General features: G+C 45.8%; 1 protein-coding gene across 1 annotated transcript in view; it reads right to left on the bottom strand.

The window, feature by feature from the left end:
• Positions 1–600: 600 nt before the first annotated feature.
• LOC139382888 (solute carrier family 23 member 1) overlaps positions 601–16,603 on the bottom strand; it is a 73,365-nt gene continuing 57,362 nt past the window's right edge. Inside the window, exons 8-12 of the mRNA XM_071127143.1 lie at positions 10,840–11,093; positions 10,445–10,609; positions 5,622–5,730; positions 1,148–1,243; positions 601–992 (exon numbers count right to left, since the gene is read on the bottom strand). Coding sequence (XP_070983244.1) covers positions 814–992; positions 1,148–1,243; positions 5,622–5,730; positions 10,445–10,609; positions 10,840–11,093 — 803 coding nt within the window. The 3' untranslated portion in view covers positions 601–813. The remainder of the gene's footprint in view (positions 993–1,147; positions 1,244–5,621; positions 5,731–10,444; positions 10,610–10,839; positions 11,094–16,603) is intronic.

Genomic DNA, 16,603 nt, shown 5'->3' with positions numbered 1-16,603 from the left:
GGTTTGAAGACAGATGGAATATCCGTGATCATCATCAAACGTTGATCATCATCAAGCTGGTATGGTATCCAAATGGTATCCATCATCATCATCATCATCCTCATCAAGCTTTGATGATTTGAATCAGGTGTGTAGTGCTAAGGGTCCCCAGGTACAGGGTTGAGAAGCATTATTTAGAAGAATAGCCCTTTATCAGCGAAGTTGATCAATTGCAGAAATAATGTGCAATGTCAAGGTGACTAGTACATATAATATCCACACTAGCATAATACTAAGTATACTTGTCCAACACATCACTTAATACTTTGTAGTGAACGAGTTTGGATATTGTGAGAGTATCTTTTTTTGTGTTTCAGGTTCAACAAGGTTCAATTAGTTGGCAGATGCCTTCTTTTCACAAAGATTTGTCTGATAAGGCACATTCATCTTTGAGGTATATGACAACCAACATAACAAAATGAAATTGACAAAGGACCAAAGTCTTGACTTAAATATGTAATTTATTTGCATTTGCGAATTCTCCCCCTCGCTTCCAGTGCAATGGAAAGTAATTGCATTGGATTTTGACAAATAAGAGAGAAGAACCAGGTGTGTGACAGTTCCAAGTCTGTACCCACCACCCTGTGTTATGATGCCATTGGCAGTAAAGCCACAGCTGCTCGCAGACTCAGTCTAAAAGTGTGGTGGAGAATACTAGTGGTGCTAACAGTGTGCTAATCACAAGTTCTTTGTTCTTTATTCTTCAGATCTCCATTAGTTGGCACCTTAGTCACCGCTAGTCTTCCTGGGGTCCAGTTAAGTCTGGAGACATTCTTATGTTCTAAGTTCTGGAGACTTGTAAGATGGAAGGAAAGGCAGGTACCGGAAGAACTTGAACCTCTGTAAACAGTTAGTACAAAAAGGTATATCGTAGCAGGACCGTTCTGTCATCGTGCTGCCTTCCTCTGTCACTTTCTTACGCCAACTTTTAATGCCCCTCTCTTTTTCAGTGCCTGTAAAAATTAAAATGATTGCAACTTCCTCATGAATCCATGTAAATCCAATTGTGGCCATAACATGACTGTGAAATCAGTGTCTGGATGATCTTTTAAGCTTGGACATGTGGAATGTAATCATATGGATGTATACTGTTGTTGTATTGGCTCACCTGGAATCGTATTGTCCAATACAAATCCAAAGAACCCACCGATGAACATATGCGTAGTGAAGAGAACAACTATAACTTGGTCCAGTTCTTTAACCCCTGTGAATACAAAGATATGGTTAACTACAGTACAAACCAGCTTTGTTTCACCTATCATTGCATGGTTCTCCGCCTTACTGGTTTCAATAGATGATTTTGGAACAAGAGAACCAGGATATTGCTTTGGGGGCATTTGTGCCTTACCTGGAAATCAATCTAGCAGAATGTCTAATGTGGACAACATGTACAGTACCTTCAGAAAGTATTCACACCCCTTGAATTTACTGCCTGAATTTCAAATGGATTCAATTGAGATGTGGTATCACTGGACAACACACAATACCTCATAACGTAAAAGTGTAATTATGTTTTCAGAAACGTTTACAAAATAATTAAAATGAAAGCCGAAATGTGTTGAATCATAGTATTCAACACCTTTCTTATGGCAAGCCTAAATAAGTACAGGAGTAAAGATTTGCTTAACAAGTCACATAAATGGCATGGACTGACTGTGTGCAATAATACTGTCTTAACATGATTTTTGAATGACTACCTCATCTCTGTACCCCACACATACAACTATCTGTAAGGTCCCTCAGTTGAGCAGTGAAATTCAAATACAGATTCAACCACGAAGACCAGGGAGGTTTTCCAATGCCTCGCAAAGGGCACCTATTGGTAGATGGGTAAAAATAAATAGAGAAAACATGGAATATTCATTTGAGCATGGTGAAGTTATTAATTACATGTTGGATGGTGTATCAACACACTCAGTCACTACAAAGATACAGGTGCCTTTCCTAACTCAGTTGTCGGAGAGGAAGGAAACCACTCAGTGATTTTAAAACTGTTACAGAGTTTATGGCTGTGATAGGAGAAAACGGAGGATGGATCAACAACATTGTGGTTACTCCATAATACTAACCTAAATGACAGAGTAAAAAGATGGAAGCCTGTCCAGAATAAAATATTCCTAAACATGCATCTTGTTTGCAATAAGGCACTATAGTAAAACTGAAAAACATGTGGCAAAGAAATTAACTTTATGTCCTGAATACATATAATTGTGTTTGGGGCAAATCCAACACAACACATCGCTGAGTACCACTCTTGATATTCTCAAGCATGGTGGTGGCTGAATCATCTTATGGGTATGCTTGTCATTGGCAAGGACTAGAGAGTTTTGTAGGATAAAAATAATAGAGCTAAGCATAGGTCAAATCCTAGAGGAAAACCTGAATGTCTGCTTTCCAACAGACACCGGGAGACAAATTCACCTTTAGCCAGACAATAACCTAAAACACAAGGCCAAATATACACTGGAGTTGTTTACCAACATGACATTGAATGTTCCTGAGGCACCTAGTTAGAGTTTTTACTTAAATCGGCTAGAAAACCTATGGCAAGACTTTGCTGTCTAGCAATGATCAACAACCAACTTGACAGAGCTTGAAGAATTATTTTAAGAATAATGTGTAAATATTGTACAATCCTGGTTTGCAAAGCTCTTAGAGACTTATCTAGAAAGACTCACAGCTGTAATTGTTGCCAAAGGTGATTCTAATATATTGACTCATGGGTGTGAATACTTCTCTATTTAACTTTGAAATAATTTGCTACAAAAAAAAATGTAAACCATGTTTTTTCTTTGACATTTTGGGTTATTGAGTGTAGATGAGTGAGAAAAAAAAACACATCAAACGGACCTGTACAGTAAACAATAATCCGGGAAGGTGGTGAGGCATCAGTCAATAGTTCAGATACACGGTTTAGCTCCTGTAATTCCCAGGGGTGTACTTTGTGCATGTAACAAGATCCTGTATAATAACCACCATGTTTAACCAATGCAGCAGCTGTGCTGTAAGAATCCTAACAGGATGGTGAAGGGGGTGGGAGGTGAGGACAGGTGAAGTCAATAAGTAGCACTAGTAAGCCGGCTGGTCGTCGTAGCCGACTGTCCAGGTGGAGCCTAAACCGAGTCAACTGCCAGATTTTTGTCACGCAGTGACACTGAGGTTGGCCAAGAGGATTTGGAGGTAAGCAGTCCTGACCTGATGAAAACAGACAAGACTGGTGCGTATGTGTGTCATCGCATACAGTCAGCTTATCCCATATATTAATCCTATATACTACAGTGATAAGATGGCGCCAAAGAGGATGGCTGACGTTTTACATGCCCGTAACGAATTGTGCTATTTTGTGCATTTTTGTGATTTTTGTATGTTGCTGCTACCGTCCCTTATGAGCAATAATAACTTCCGGACATCAGAACTGGAATTACTCACCACGAACTGGAAGAAGCTTTTTCCTTTAACGAATCCGACGAGAAGGATATACTGCTTTCCTGGGAACAGACCCAGATCCCCGTCATTTGCGTGAAGAAAAGACGGAGGAAAAGAGGATACTGATCGGGCTGCCTTTTGAGAATCCGTAGGCAAGCGAGTAAACTCCCACTGCTATCAATTCTACTTGCTAACATGCAATCATTAGAAAATAAAATTGATGACCTACAATTCCAATTATCCTAAAAAAGGGACATTAAGAACTGTAATATCTTATGAACGACGACACGGATAATATAGAGCTGGAGGGATTTTCAATGCACCCCCTGCAGAACAGAGAAGCTACGTCTGGTAAGACGAGAGGTGGGGGTTTTCTGTCTTTCTGTCAATAACAGCTGATGCAGGATGTCTAATATTAAATAATTCTTGAGGTATTGTAGAGTACCTAATCTATATTATTCGTAGCCATCTATTTACCACCACAGGCCAATGCTGAGATACCGCACTCAACCAACTCTATCTGACCATAAATCTGACCATAATTCTGTCCTCCCGATTCTTGCTTGCAAGCAAAAACTAAAGCAGGAAGTACCATTGCTCAATACGATAGTGGTCAGATGACGCGAATGTTACGCTACAGGACAGTTTTGCTAGCACAGTCTGGAATACGTTCTGGGATTCATCCAATGGCATTGAGGAGTATACCATCTCAGTAATCGGCTTCATCAATAAGTGCATCAACGACGTCGTCCCCACAGTGACCGTATGTACATATCTCAAACAGAAGCCATGGATTACAGGCGACATCCGCATCAAGCTAAAGGCAAGAGCTGCTGCTTTCAAGGAGCGGGACACTAATCCAGATGCCTATAGGAAATCCCTCTATGCCCTCAGACAAACCATCAAACAAGCAAAGTGTCAATACAGGATTAAGATTGAATCCCACTACACCGGCTCTGACGCTTGTCGGTTGTGGCAGGGCTTGACAAATATTACGGACTACAAAGGGAAACCCAGACACGAGCTACACAGTAACACGAGCCTACCAGATGAGCTAAATGCCTTTTATGCTCGCTTTGAGGCAAGCAACACTGAAGCATGTACAAAAGCACCAGCTGTTCTGGATGACTGTGTGATAACGCTCTCGGTAGCCGATGAGAGCAAGACCTTTGAACAGGTCAACATTCACTAAGCCGCGGGGCCAGATGGATTTTTTTTCTTCAACTGACTGAGTTTGACTGAGTCTGACCATAGTCCCTGTGCCCAAGGAAGCAAAGGCCACCTGCCCAAATGATAAACCGTCCCGTAGCCATGAAGTGCTTTGGAAGGCTGGTCATAGCTCACATCAACAGCATCATCCTGGATACCCTAGACCCACTCCAATTCGCATACCACCCCAACAGATCCACAGATGACGCAATCTCAATTGCACTCCACACTGCCCATTCCCAACAGGACAAAAGGAAGACCTATGTGAGAATGCTGTTCATTGACTACAGCTCAGCGTTAAACACTGGCATCTGATCATAAGGTGCTACAGAGGGTAGTGCATAGAGCCCAGTACATCACTGGGGTCAAGCTTCCTGCAATCCAGGACCTATATAACAGGCAGTGTCAGAGCAAAGCCCATAAAATTGTCAGAGACTCCAGTCGCCCAAGTCATAGACTGTTTAAACTGCTACCGCACAGCAAAGCGGTACCAGAGCGCCAAGTCTAGGACCAAAAGGCTCCTTAAAACAGCTACTACCGCCAAGCCATAATACTGCTGAACAATTCATCAAATGGCCACCGGACTATTACATTGACCCCCCCTTCACCCCCCCATTTCTTTTGTACACTGCTGCTACTCTCTGTTTATTATCTATGCATAGTCACTTCACCCCTACCTACATGTACAATTTACCTCAACTAACCTGTACCCCCGCACACTGACTCTGTACCGGTACCCCCTGTATATAGCCTCATTATTGTTATGTTATTGTGTTACTTGTTTTTATTTTTTACTTTAATTGATTGGTAAATATTTTCTTAACTCTTCTTGAACTGCACTGTAGATTAAGGGCTTGTAAGTAAGCATTTCACGGTAAGGTCTACACTTATTGTAGTCGGCACATGTGACAAATAAAGGTTGATTTGATTTGATGTGACATAATCACCTGTGTCAATGATGCCTGGGTTTGAGTGGAACCAGGTAGGCAGCACCAGGCCACTGAAGGTTGAGAAGCCCAAGATGAGTAAGTTCCTGGAGGAGTTCAGGTCCACGTACTGTGGGGAGCAGAGGAACCCATTAGATTTGTATCTACTTCAACTTTAAGTTAAGTTCTTGAGAAAAATCATATTCTCTTAAGCAATAACGACTTGACCAAGAGTTGTCTGATTTTACATCAGCCTTATCCTGGCTTCCTGATCATTTCACCACTCTACTGAATTAGTGACAGGTCAGCTTCTCCGGTATCACTTGCTGTGCGGTAGCAGAGAGAACAGTCTATGACTTGGGAGGCAGTGATGCTCTCGACGGTACAGCTGTATAACTTTGGAGGATCTGGGGACCCATGCCAAATCTCCTAAGGGGGAAAAGGTGTTGTCTTACCCTCTTCACAACTGTCTTGGTGTGTTTGGACCATGATAGTTTGTTGGTGATATGGACACCAAGGAACTTGAAACTCTCGACCCGCTCCACTATAGCCCCGTTGATGTTAATGGGGGCCTGTTCAGCCCACCTTTTCCTGTAGTCCACGATCAGTTCCTTTGTCTTGCTCACATTGAGGGAGAGGTTGTTGTCCTGGCACAACACTGCCAGGTCTCTGACCTCCTCCCTATAGGCTGTCTCAGACATTTTTGGTGATCTGGCCTACCACTGTTGTGTCATCAGCAAACTTAATGATGGTGTTGGAGTCGTGTTTGGCCATGCGGTTGTGGGTAAACAGGGAGTACAGGAGGGGACTAAGCATGCACTCCTGAGGGGCCACAGTGTTGAGGATCAGCGTGGCAGATGTGTTGTAGCCTACCCTTACCACCTGGGGGCGGCCCGTCAAAAAGTCCAGGATCCAGTTTCAGAGAGAGGTGTTTAGTCCCATGTTCCTTAGTTTAGTGATGAGCTTTGTGGGCACTATGGTGTTGAACGCTGAGCTGTAGTCAACAAAATTCTCACATAGGTGTCCCTTTTGCTGAGGTGTGGAAGGCTAGTGTGGAGTGTGATTGAAAATGTGTCATCTGTGGATCTGTTGGGGCGGTATGCAAATGTCAGTGGGTCTAGGGTTTCCAGCATGATGTTGTTGATGTGAGACATGACCAGCCTTTCAAAGCACTTCATGGCTACCGACGTGAGTGAGGGCGGTAATCGTTTAGTCCGGTCACCTTCACTTTATTGAGCACAGGGACTATGATGGTCTGTTTGAATCTTAGTCCTGTATTTACGCTTTGCCTATTTGATTGTTCATCTGAAGGCATAGAGGGATTTCTTATAAGCGTCCGGATTAGTGTCCCGCTCCTCTAGCCTTTAGCTCAGTGTGGATGTTGCCTGTAATCCATAGCTTCTGGTTGGGATATGTATGTACGGTCACTGTGGGGATGACGTCATCAATGTACTTATTGATGAAGCCGGTGACTAAGGTGGTATACTCCTCAATGCCATTGGATGAATCCTGGAACATATCACAGTCTGTGCTAGCAAAACAGTCCTGTAGCATAGCATCCACTTCATCTGACCACTTCCGTATTGAGCGAGTCACTGGTACTTATGGTCAGATCTGCCAAATGGAGGTCTAGGGAGAGCTTTGTATGCGTCTCTGTGTGTGGAGTAAATGTGGTCTAGAGTTTTTTATCCTCTGGTTCCACATGTGACATGCTGGTAGAAATGAGGTAAAACGGATTTAAGTTTGCCTGCATTAAAGTCCCCAACCACTAGGAGCACCGCTTCAGGATGAGCATTTTCTTGTTTGCTTATGGCTTTAAATACTGTAGCTCGTGGTGAAGAAGGCGCAACAGCGGCTCTTCAACCTCAGGAGGCTGAAGACATTTGTCTTGGCCCGTAAGACCCTCACAAACTTTTACAGATGCACCGCTGAGAGCATCCTGTCGGGCTGTATCCCCGCCTGGTATGGCAACTGCACCATCCACAATCACAGGGTTCTCCAGAGGGTAGTGCGATCTGCCCAAAGAATAACGGGACATCTAAAGCACCCGGTGTTACGGGAAGACCAAGAAGATCATCAAAGACCTCAGCCACCCGAGCAACGGCCTGTTCATCCCGCTACCATCTAGAAGGCGAGGTCAGAACAGGTGCATTAAAGGTGGGACAAAGAGACACTACACTATATGACTAAAAGTATGTTGACACCGGCTCGTCAAACATCGTCAAACATCTCATTCCAAAATCCCCACTTTGCTGCTATAATAGCCTCCACACTTCTGGGAAGGCCTTCCACTAGATGTTGGAACATTACTGCACGGACTTGCTTCCATTCAGCCACTAGAGCCTCAGTGAGGTCTAGCACTGATGTTGGGCGATTAGTCCTGGCTTGCAGTCTGCATTCCAATTCATCATAGAGGTGTTCGATGGGGTTAAGGTCAGGGCTCTGTGTAGGCCAGTCATGTTCTTCCACACCAATCTCGACAAACCATTTCTGTATGAACCTCACTTTGTGTATGGGGGAAGTGTCATACTGAAACAGGAAATGGCCTTCCCCAAACTCACAATTGTAAGATAGCATTCTACTGGCATCCTCTAAACCCAGATTCATCCGTCAGGCTGCCAGATGGTGAAGCGTGATTCATCACTCCAGAGAATGTGTTTCCACTGCTCCAGAGTCCAATTCTTGGCAAGCTTTACACCACTCCAGCTGACGCTTGGCATTGCGCATGGTGATCTTAGGCTTGTGTGCGGCTGCTCCACCATGGAAACCCCTTTCATGAAGCTCCCGACAAACAGTTATTTGCTGACGTTGCTTCCACAGGCAGTTTGCAACTCAGTAGTGAATGTTGCAACCAAGGACAGATGATTTATATGTGCAACGTGCTTCAGCACTCGGTGGTCCCATTCTGTGAGCTTGTGTGACCTACCACTTCGCGATTGAGCAGTTGTTGCTCCTAGACTTTCCACTTCACAATAACAGCACTTACAGTTGACTTGTTGGAAAGGTGTCATCTTATGACAGTACCACGTTGAAAGTCACTGAGATCTTCAGAAAGGCCATTCTACTGCCAATGTTTGTCTTTGGAGATTGCATGGCTGTGTTCTCGGTTTTATACACCTGTCAGCAATGGATGTGGCTGAAATAGCCGAATCCACTAATTTGAAGAGGTGTCCACATACTTTTGTATATATAGTCTATTTATACTCCAGACTCTGACATTGCCGTCCTAATATTTCTATATTTCTTAATTCCATTCGTTTGCTGTTTAGATTTGTGTGTATTGTTGTGTATTGTTAGATATTACTGCACTGTTGGAGATAGGAACACAAGCATTTAGCTAAATATGTGTATACGACCAATACAATTTGATTTGATTTGTGGTCCACAGGAGACCCAGGTTCAAACTCATCAGGTCATAACGGCTTACAACTGGATCCTGGATCATAAAAATACAATTTATGTTTTCTTGGAAAGACTCAATACAAGTCCATAAGCTTTGGGTCACAGACAGTACAGAATTCTTTGAGGAACCACTGCTCCAGTTTGCCTTATAGCAGCCACGCAGCTTGACAGCAAGCGCACAGCAGCCCCAGACCCCTGTTCAGGTGCTAATGCTTTATCAGTGCTTCGTGGATGAGCTGATTAGAATAATGTTTAGAAAATGTTTCAGTGTGAGAGGCTGCCCTCCCTAAACTCCCTTGCCAGCGGCATACCACCCTGCATACCGCTGCTGGCTTGCCTCTGAAGCTAAGCAGGGTTGGTCCTGGATGGGAAACCAGATGCTGCTGGAAGTGGTATTGGAGGGCCAGTAGGTGGCACTCTTCCCTCTGATTTAAGGAGATCCCAGGGCAGTGAAAGGGACATTGCCCTGTGTAGGGTGCCATCTTTCGGATGGGATATTACACGGGTGTCCTGACTCTCTGTGGTCACTAAGATCCCATGGCACTTAACATAAGAGTCCTGGCAAAATTCCTTACCTGGCCCCATTCCATCATGGCCACCTAATCCTCCTTCCTAATTGGCATATGTCACTGCTTACCTCTCCTGCTGAGGGTTGAGGCTTACCTCTCCTCATGGTTGCCATGAGGTGAGTTTCCTCCTTACTATGCAAAGCACTTTGAGTACCTGAGTTGGTAGAAAAGCTCTATATAAATGCAATCTATTATAACCTCTTCATGACGCTTCTGTGATGTTTGATAATACAGTCAGATCCAACATGATTGGCACCCTTGATAAAGATAAAAATACTGTATAAAATAAATAATATAAATACTGAGCAATAATTTGTAAGCTAAAAAAAATGGTGGAATTATATTATTTTATACTAATATAATTAAAATTAAAATAAGTTAGTTTTCAAAACTATTGGCGCCTCTAAATATTATTATAAATGAAATCAAATAAAATCAAATCTGCATTACAATTACACTTTTTTAAGTTGTAGCTTATAGAAGCTTAAGGGACTCTATTGTGGCCTTCCATGGCTTCCTGTTTCACTGGGGAATAAAAATGAGGTAACACGCATGTAAAATCCCTTTGTCATTCATCACCATGGAAAAAGGGAAAGAACATATAAATGAAAAGAAGGAAGTCACCCCCCTCCACAGACAACATATAATTATGAACACATAAGTTACGGCAAAAACATTTTTAGAATTACAGGACGCCACTGCCTGACAAAGGACAGAAGTCTTGTAGAGATTTATGATTCATAATGATATTTTAAGCATAAACATATATCTATGCAGGTGTATTTTATCCTTGATGATACTTTATCAATAAACAGATGTATTGATCTAAACAGAACTTCAGTCGACCCATTTTTTCTATTAAAAGTTTTTTACCTGAAGGTTGGAGATTCCCACAGCTGCAATCATTCCAAACATGACGAGGAACATGCCTCCGATGACCGGGTCTGGGATGGTGATGAAAACGGCCCCGAACTTCCCAACGAGTCCTAGGATAATCATCAGGAGACCAGCCGTCTGAAGGACCAGTCTGCTGCCAACCTGGCATGATGGGCACAACGAAGAGGGCACAGCATTACAAGTCATTAATCATTAAGGTATGGGGGCTATCAGTCATGATATCTGTGGCAGGCTGACAGGTTGGCAGCCTTATTTGGGCCCTGAGACATCAGGGCCCAAATAAAAAAGCTTAGATAGTCCTGCATGTTTTATCAAGTCATCATCACATTCCTATACTGAACGTGGCACAAAATAGTCTATGGAGGACATACTTTAGTGATGCCCAGTGCTGCAATGTTCTGGCTATAGGATGTGGTGCCGTTCCCGCTGCCCCACAGCGCTGCCAGGATGCAGCCAATGCCCTCCACAGCGATACCCCGGTTGATTGCGTGGGTGGGCGGAGGAGGGGCACCGGACAGACGGGCACAGGCATAGTAGTCCCCAATGGACTCCATGGTGGAGGCAAGGACGCCAGCCATCATGCCCAACACCGAGGACACACTCACTGTGGGCATGCCCCATTGGCCTAAAGGGACAGAGAGTAGACAGATTATCACACACACATTCATCTGCACACACATACACACACAAAATATATATGTTTTCAAGCACATACTGTACATATCCTTTTAATTAAAATTATTTGGTGACACTGACAGAAAGATTACAGTTGTTTACAGTTTTTTTTTGCTGAGACTTTCAACATTGTAATGTATTATTTGACAGGTACAAATGCTACAGTACAGAAGAGGTGAACTGAGAGAGATAAACTATGAATTCCTTGCTCTTTGTGTGGTTTGCTCACAAATTCTTTGAGGCTGGGACACATAAACATATACTGCATGCTAATTAAACTGTGTAAACAACTGCCAAATGATGAAAACCAATAATTAGTTGGAAGTCATGTTCTATCCAAAAAGGTTGTGGTAGGCGACAAATAGTTTATTTTTGTTCCATCCAATACTTTCATAGCATTTGTATCACTTGCAGTTGCAGGAATGCCAGTTTAATGAGCTAGGTTATCTTGTTTGGCAGGTTCTAGGTTTGCGTCCAAAATGGCACCCTATTCCCTACATGGTGCCCTACTTTTGACCACTAAGGGCCCTTGTCAAAATTATTGCAGTATGTAAGGTAAAGGGTAACATTTGGGACACATACCTAGATGAAAGAGGCTAACTCCAGTAGGTGAACTGACAGACAAGCCTCGATTACCTACCCTATTTTATGCAACAATCTCTCACAGTGTCACCGCAGAATTTTTCCTCTCCAGAAGTCACATTTCGAAGTGTTTTTGACACCCTGAGTTGCTCCCTCTGCTCAGTATCGTTCTGTTTCTCCAAACGTGAAATTTTGAAGTTGCTCCAATCGTGAAATTTAAAAGTTTTAAGGTTTAGGATAGGGTTAAAACTTTAAGATTAGGCATTCATCCCAAATGGTTAAAGAAGGGTTAAAGGCCCAGTGCAGTCAAAAACATGATTTCTCATGTTTTACACACTATGAGGTTGGAATAATACTGTGAAATTGTGAAAATTATTATAATGCCCTTTTAGTGTAAGAGCTGTTTGAAAACATGTCTGCCTGTTTTGGTGGGATAGAGTTTTGGCCTGCCTGGATACATTACCAGGCAATAAAATGCTTAATAGAACAATAAGAAAGTGCTCCAAACTTCTCTGCCAACAGAAATTCTTGCTTGAGAAATTGCTCTTGCTAAGAAGGTATTTTTGCTTCTTTTTGACCAATTTAATTTAAAACAGTCACAGTAAAATACTTAATTTTATATTGAGATTAAAATTAGGCCTTGAAGGTTTGGGATATATATACACACACAAAAGGAGGTGGTCTAGCCCAAGGGATGGTAATAGAGGGGAGGTACGTGAGGCGACGTTGACTCTCTCTGCTGGGAATACGGGACCTGGGCACCCCGATACAGACAACTCTAAGTGGAGGTAATTAGAAGAAAGTGCCAACCAGCCGTGGACAAGTGATTTTCTTTGTTATGTTTATTTTCTGTCTTAGTAAAGTTGATTTTGCGGACTAAAACCTCGCTGTCTCTGTGTCAATCTCTGCAAGCTCAACCAAACTCCCCACGGTTTACCAGATTTGGTGGAGAATGCGGGCATCTCAGTAGCTTTGGGTGCCGTGGGGTTGAGTGTACAGAGATTACCATGGAGGAGCTGGTGGCTCAGTTCATCCTCAGCCAGCAGAAGCAACAGGCTCTCCAGGAGCAAGCACTGGAGGAGCAGCACCAACAAAACCGCAGACTGGTTGCGGAGGTAGCACAGATGAAGGTTGTGAGGGCTCAGGAGTCTGGCCCAAATCAGTTCCTGGTTCCGTTAAGGGAGGAAGATGATGTGGAGTCATATTTGTGCACCTTCGAGAGGACGGCCCAGAGGGAAGGATGGCCCCAGCCCAAGTGGATCAGTCTGTTGGCACCCTAGCTCTCTGGGAAGGCCGAGAAGGCCTACTTTGATTTGAATACTGACCAGGACACGAATTATGAGGGACTCAAATGGGAGATACTGAGCCGTTATGGGTTCAATCTCGCACGCCGTGTAAACTGGTCCACGACTGGGCCTTTGACCACACCCTTTCCGCCCATGCTCAGATGAGCGACCTGGTGCGCCTGACCAAGGGCTGCCTACTGACAGAAGTACCGTCCCTCCCGATGCTCGACAAGCTCCTCCTGGATAAATACCTTCGGGCCCTGCCATACGAGATGAAAAAGACGGTGAGCATACAGAACCCCCAGAGCCTGGAAGAATTGCTGACCACTGTGGAAATTCATCAGAACACCCAGGACCTGCTGAGAGGGGCCCGAGCAGAGAGAGGAGACGCGGCGAGGCGGATGAACAACACAGAGAGAGGTGAGGGGCTGAAGGGGGCCCGGACGGAACCAGCCGAGGCTGTGAAGTGGGAGGGTGACCCAAACAGATGACGTCGGCAGCTGCTGGACCCAGATCAGAGACACTGCTATGAGTGCGGTGAGCCGGGCTATGAGTGCGTGGAGCTGTCCCGGCCGGGAGGAGGCCATGCCCTCCGCATCCCCTAACTCTGGGGTAACTCGGATGGCGAGTTACGTCACCTCCTGTTGGGCGCACACCGAGACGGCCCCTCCAATGTTTCCTGTACGAATCGATGGCATCGACACCAGAGCTCTGCTGGACTCCGGCAGAATGGTGATCCTGGCCCACCCGCAGTGGCTCACATGAGAGGGGAAGGAAAAACCGGGGGATGAGGAGGTGACGATGTCCTGTGTACACGGGGACACGAAGAGGTACCCAATGGTGCCAGTGAGGATAACCACTCCAAGGGGGGAGTGCCAGATGCGCGTGGGAGCTGTCCCTAACCTACCCGTGTCCATTATCTTCGGTCGAGACTGCCCTCTCTTCTAGGCCCTGTGGAGGAGGGACCTGGGGAGGCGAGCACGGGAGGTGGGAAGAAAAGGAAAAAGGACAGTGGCCTGTGCAACCCAACCCCCGCCACGAGAGGTGTCCACTGGGCCCGAGTCAGACCGGAGGAGGGAGACGACCCCGCTCCGGCAAGCGAGCCACCATGCGAGGAAGACCCTCAGACTCCCCTTTATGGAGGTGGAGGCCCTAGACAGACCTCCCAACACTGGAATCCTCACGGGTCAGTTCGGGACGGCCCAGTTAGAAGACCACAATCTCCAGAGCACTAGGGGCCAGGTCATTGCGGTGGATGGCGTACTGTTACCTGGGGTAAATGATTGGCACTACCCCCACTTCGCAATCAAGCATAATTTATTGTATCAGGTAGTAAAGCATAGTAGGGAGACAAAAGACTTGTTACTCATACCCAGCCAGTATGTTAGGACTGTGCTGCAGCTTGCCCACACCTACCTGCTTGGGGCACACCTGGGGATGGAGAAAACCAGGGAGCGGATCAGGAACCGGTTCCACTGGCCCGGAGTCAAGCGCGCCATGGAGGACTCCTGCCGTAGTTGCCCGGAGTGGTGGATCACAGCTCCTAGGGTGCATTATTGAAACTATTTGGTTCCCTTGCCCATTAAAGGAGTGCCATTCGAGCGGGTGGCAATGGATCTGGTGGGTCCGTTGGTGAAGACCGCAAGGGGACACCAATACATCCCGGTCATCGTGGATTACGTCACCCGGTATCCTGAGGCAATCCCGCTACGCACAACGGCAGCAAAATGTATCGCACGGGAGCGCTTCCATTTATTTAGCCAGGTGGGTATTCTGTGGGAAATCCTGAAGGACCAGGGCACCGCGTTCATGTCTCGGGTGATGAAAGATTTCTGCAATCTGTTACAAATAAAACAGGTGAGGACCAGTGTGTACCATCCACAAAGGGATGGGCTGGTGGAACGTTTCAACAAGACCCTAAAACAGATGCTAAAGAAGGGAGAGAGAGAGAAATGGGAGGAACTGGGACCAGCTACTGCCCCACCTGATGTTTTTAGTATGCGAGGTACCCCAAGCATCCACGGGGTTCTCCCCCTTTGAGCTCCTGTATGGCCGTCGGCCCCGCAGGCTGCTGGACCTGGCCAAGGAGGTCTGGGAAGAGCAGCCAACCCCCCTTCATAGCATAGTAGAACATGTGGAGGAGATGAGGGAGAGGATGACGGCGATTTGGCCAGTGGTGAGAGAGCACATGTTCCTGGGCACGTTGCACCTGGGCCGTGTCTACAAATGTGGGGCCTAACCACAAGAGTTTCAACCAGGTGAGAAGGTCTTGGTGCTGATCCCTACAATGGAGAATAAATTCCTGGCTACGTGGCATGGGCCCTACGATATCATTGAGCTGGTAGTCTGCTTTACCAGGTGAATTTACTGAAGAAAGGACATGCATGCGAGGCGCTGTGCATAACGTGGACCTGGCCACAGCAGGGCCCGCCCTCAGTCGAAGTTGCAATGGGGGAAGACCTCAGTTCGACCCAACGACAAGAGCTCAGAGAGTTGGTCCAGGGTAATACGGCCGTGTTCTCCGAGGTGCCGGGCGCAAGGATCTCATGAAACATCATATCCACACCCATCCAGGAGAAAAAGTATGTAAACGGCCATACCAGATACCAGGGTGGCGGTCCAGCGGGAAGTGGCGGGAAGTGCTAGAAATGGGGGTACTGGAGGAGTCACACCGTGAGTGGTCTAGGCTCATAGTGCTGGTTTCAGACGGAACCGTCTGCTTCTGTAATGACTTCCGGGGCCTGAACAAGGTCAGTTATTTCAATGCCTAACCCATGCCCCGGGTGGACGAACTGATCGACCGCTTGGGGATGGCGAGATACATCAGAACCTTGGACCTGACGAAGGGGTACTGGCAGGTGCCACTGGCCACTGGCAGCCACTGGCAGCGGCCTCCCGGAAGATTTCTTCACCCCGGGGGGGCTATACCACTACCGGGTTCTGCCTTTTGGGCTCCACAGGGCACCAGTGACCTTTCAGTGACTCATGGACCGCATCCTGCGGTCACACAGTGAGTATGCTGCTGCTTATCTGGACGACATAATTGTGCACAGTGACAGTTGGGAGTCACATATTTGCAGGTTACAGGCAGTGGTGGATGCGCTAAGGGATGCAGGTCTGACCGCGAACCCCCACAAGTGCAAGCTGGGCTACGCCGAGGTGGAGTACCTGGGCTATCAGATCGGGAGGGGAAATGTGAAATCTAAAAAGAAATCGCTGCCATTAGGGGATGGCTGGACCTCCGAACCAAGAGGCAGGTGAAGTCATTCCTGGGGTTAGCAGGGTACTACAGTAGATTTGTACCTAAATGATCCGCAATAGCTTCTCCCCTCACAGACTTAACTTCTCTAGGGTAGGGGGCAGCATTCGGAATTTTGGATGAAAAGCATGTCCAAATTAAACGGCCTGCTACTCTGGCCCAGAAGATATGATATGCATATATAGATTCGGATAGAAAACACTCTGAAGTTTCCAAAACTGTTAAAATAGTGACTGTGAGTATAACAGAACTGATTTGGCAGGCGAAAACCTGAGAAAAATCCAGAGTTTCAAGCTCCTTGGTGTCCACATCACCTACGATCTATCATGGTCC

The sequence above is a fragment of the Oncorhynchus clarkii genome, chromosome 2 (assembly GCF_045791955.1).
Source record: "Oncorhynchus clarkii lewisi isolate Uvic-CL-2024 chromosome 2, UVic_Ocla_1.0, whole genome shotgun sequence".
NCBI lineage: Eukaryota > Metazoa > Chordata > Actinopteri > Salmoniformes > Salmonidae > Oncorhynchus > Oncorhynchus clarkii.
This window is presented reverse-complemented; position numbering and strand designations above follow the sequence as displayed.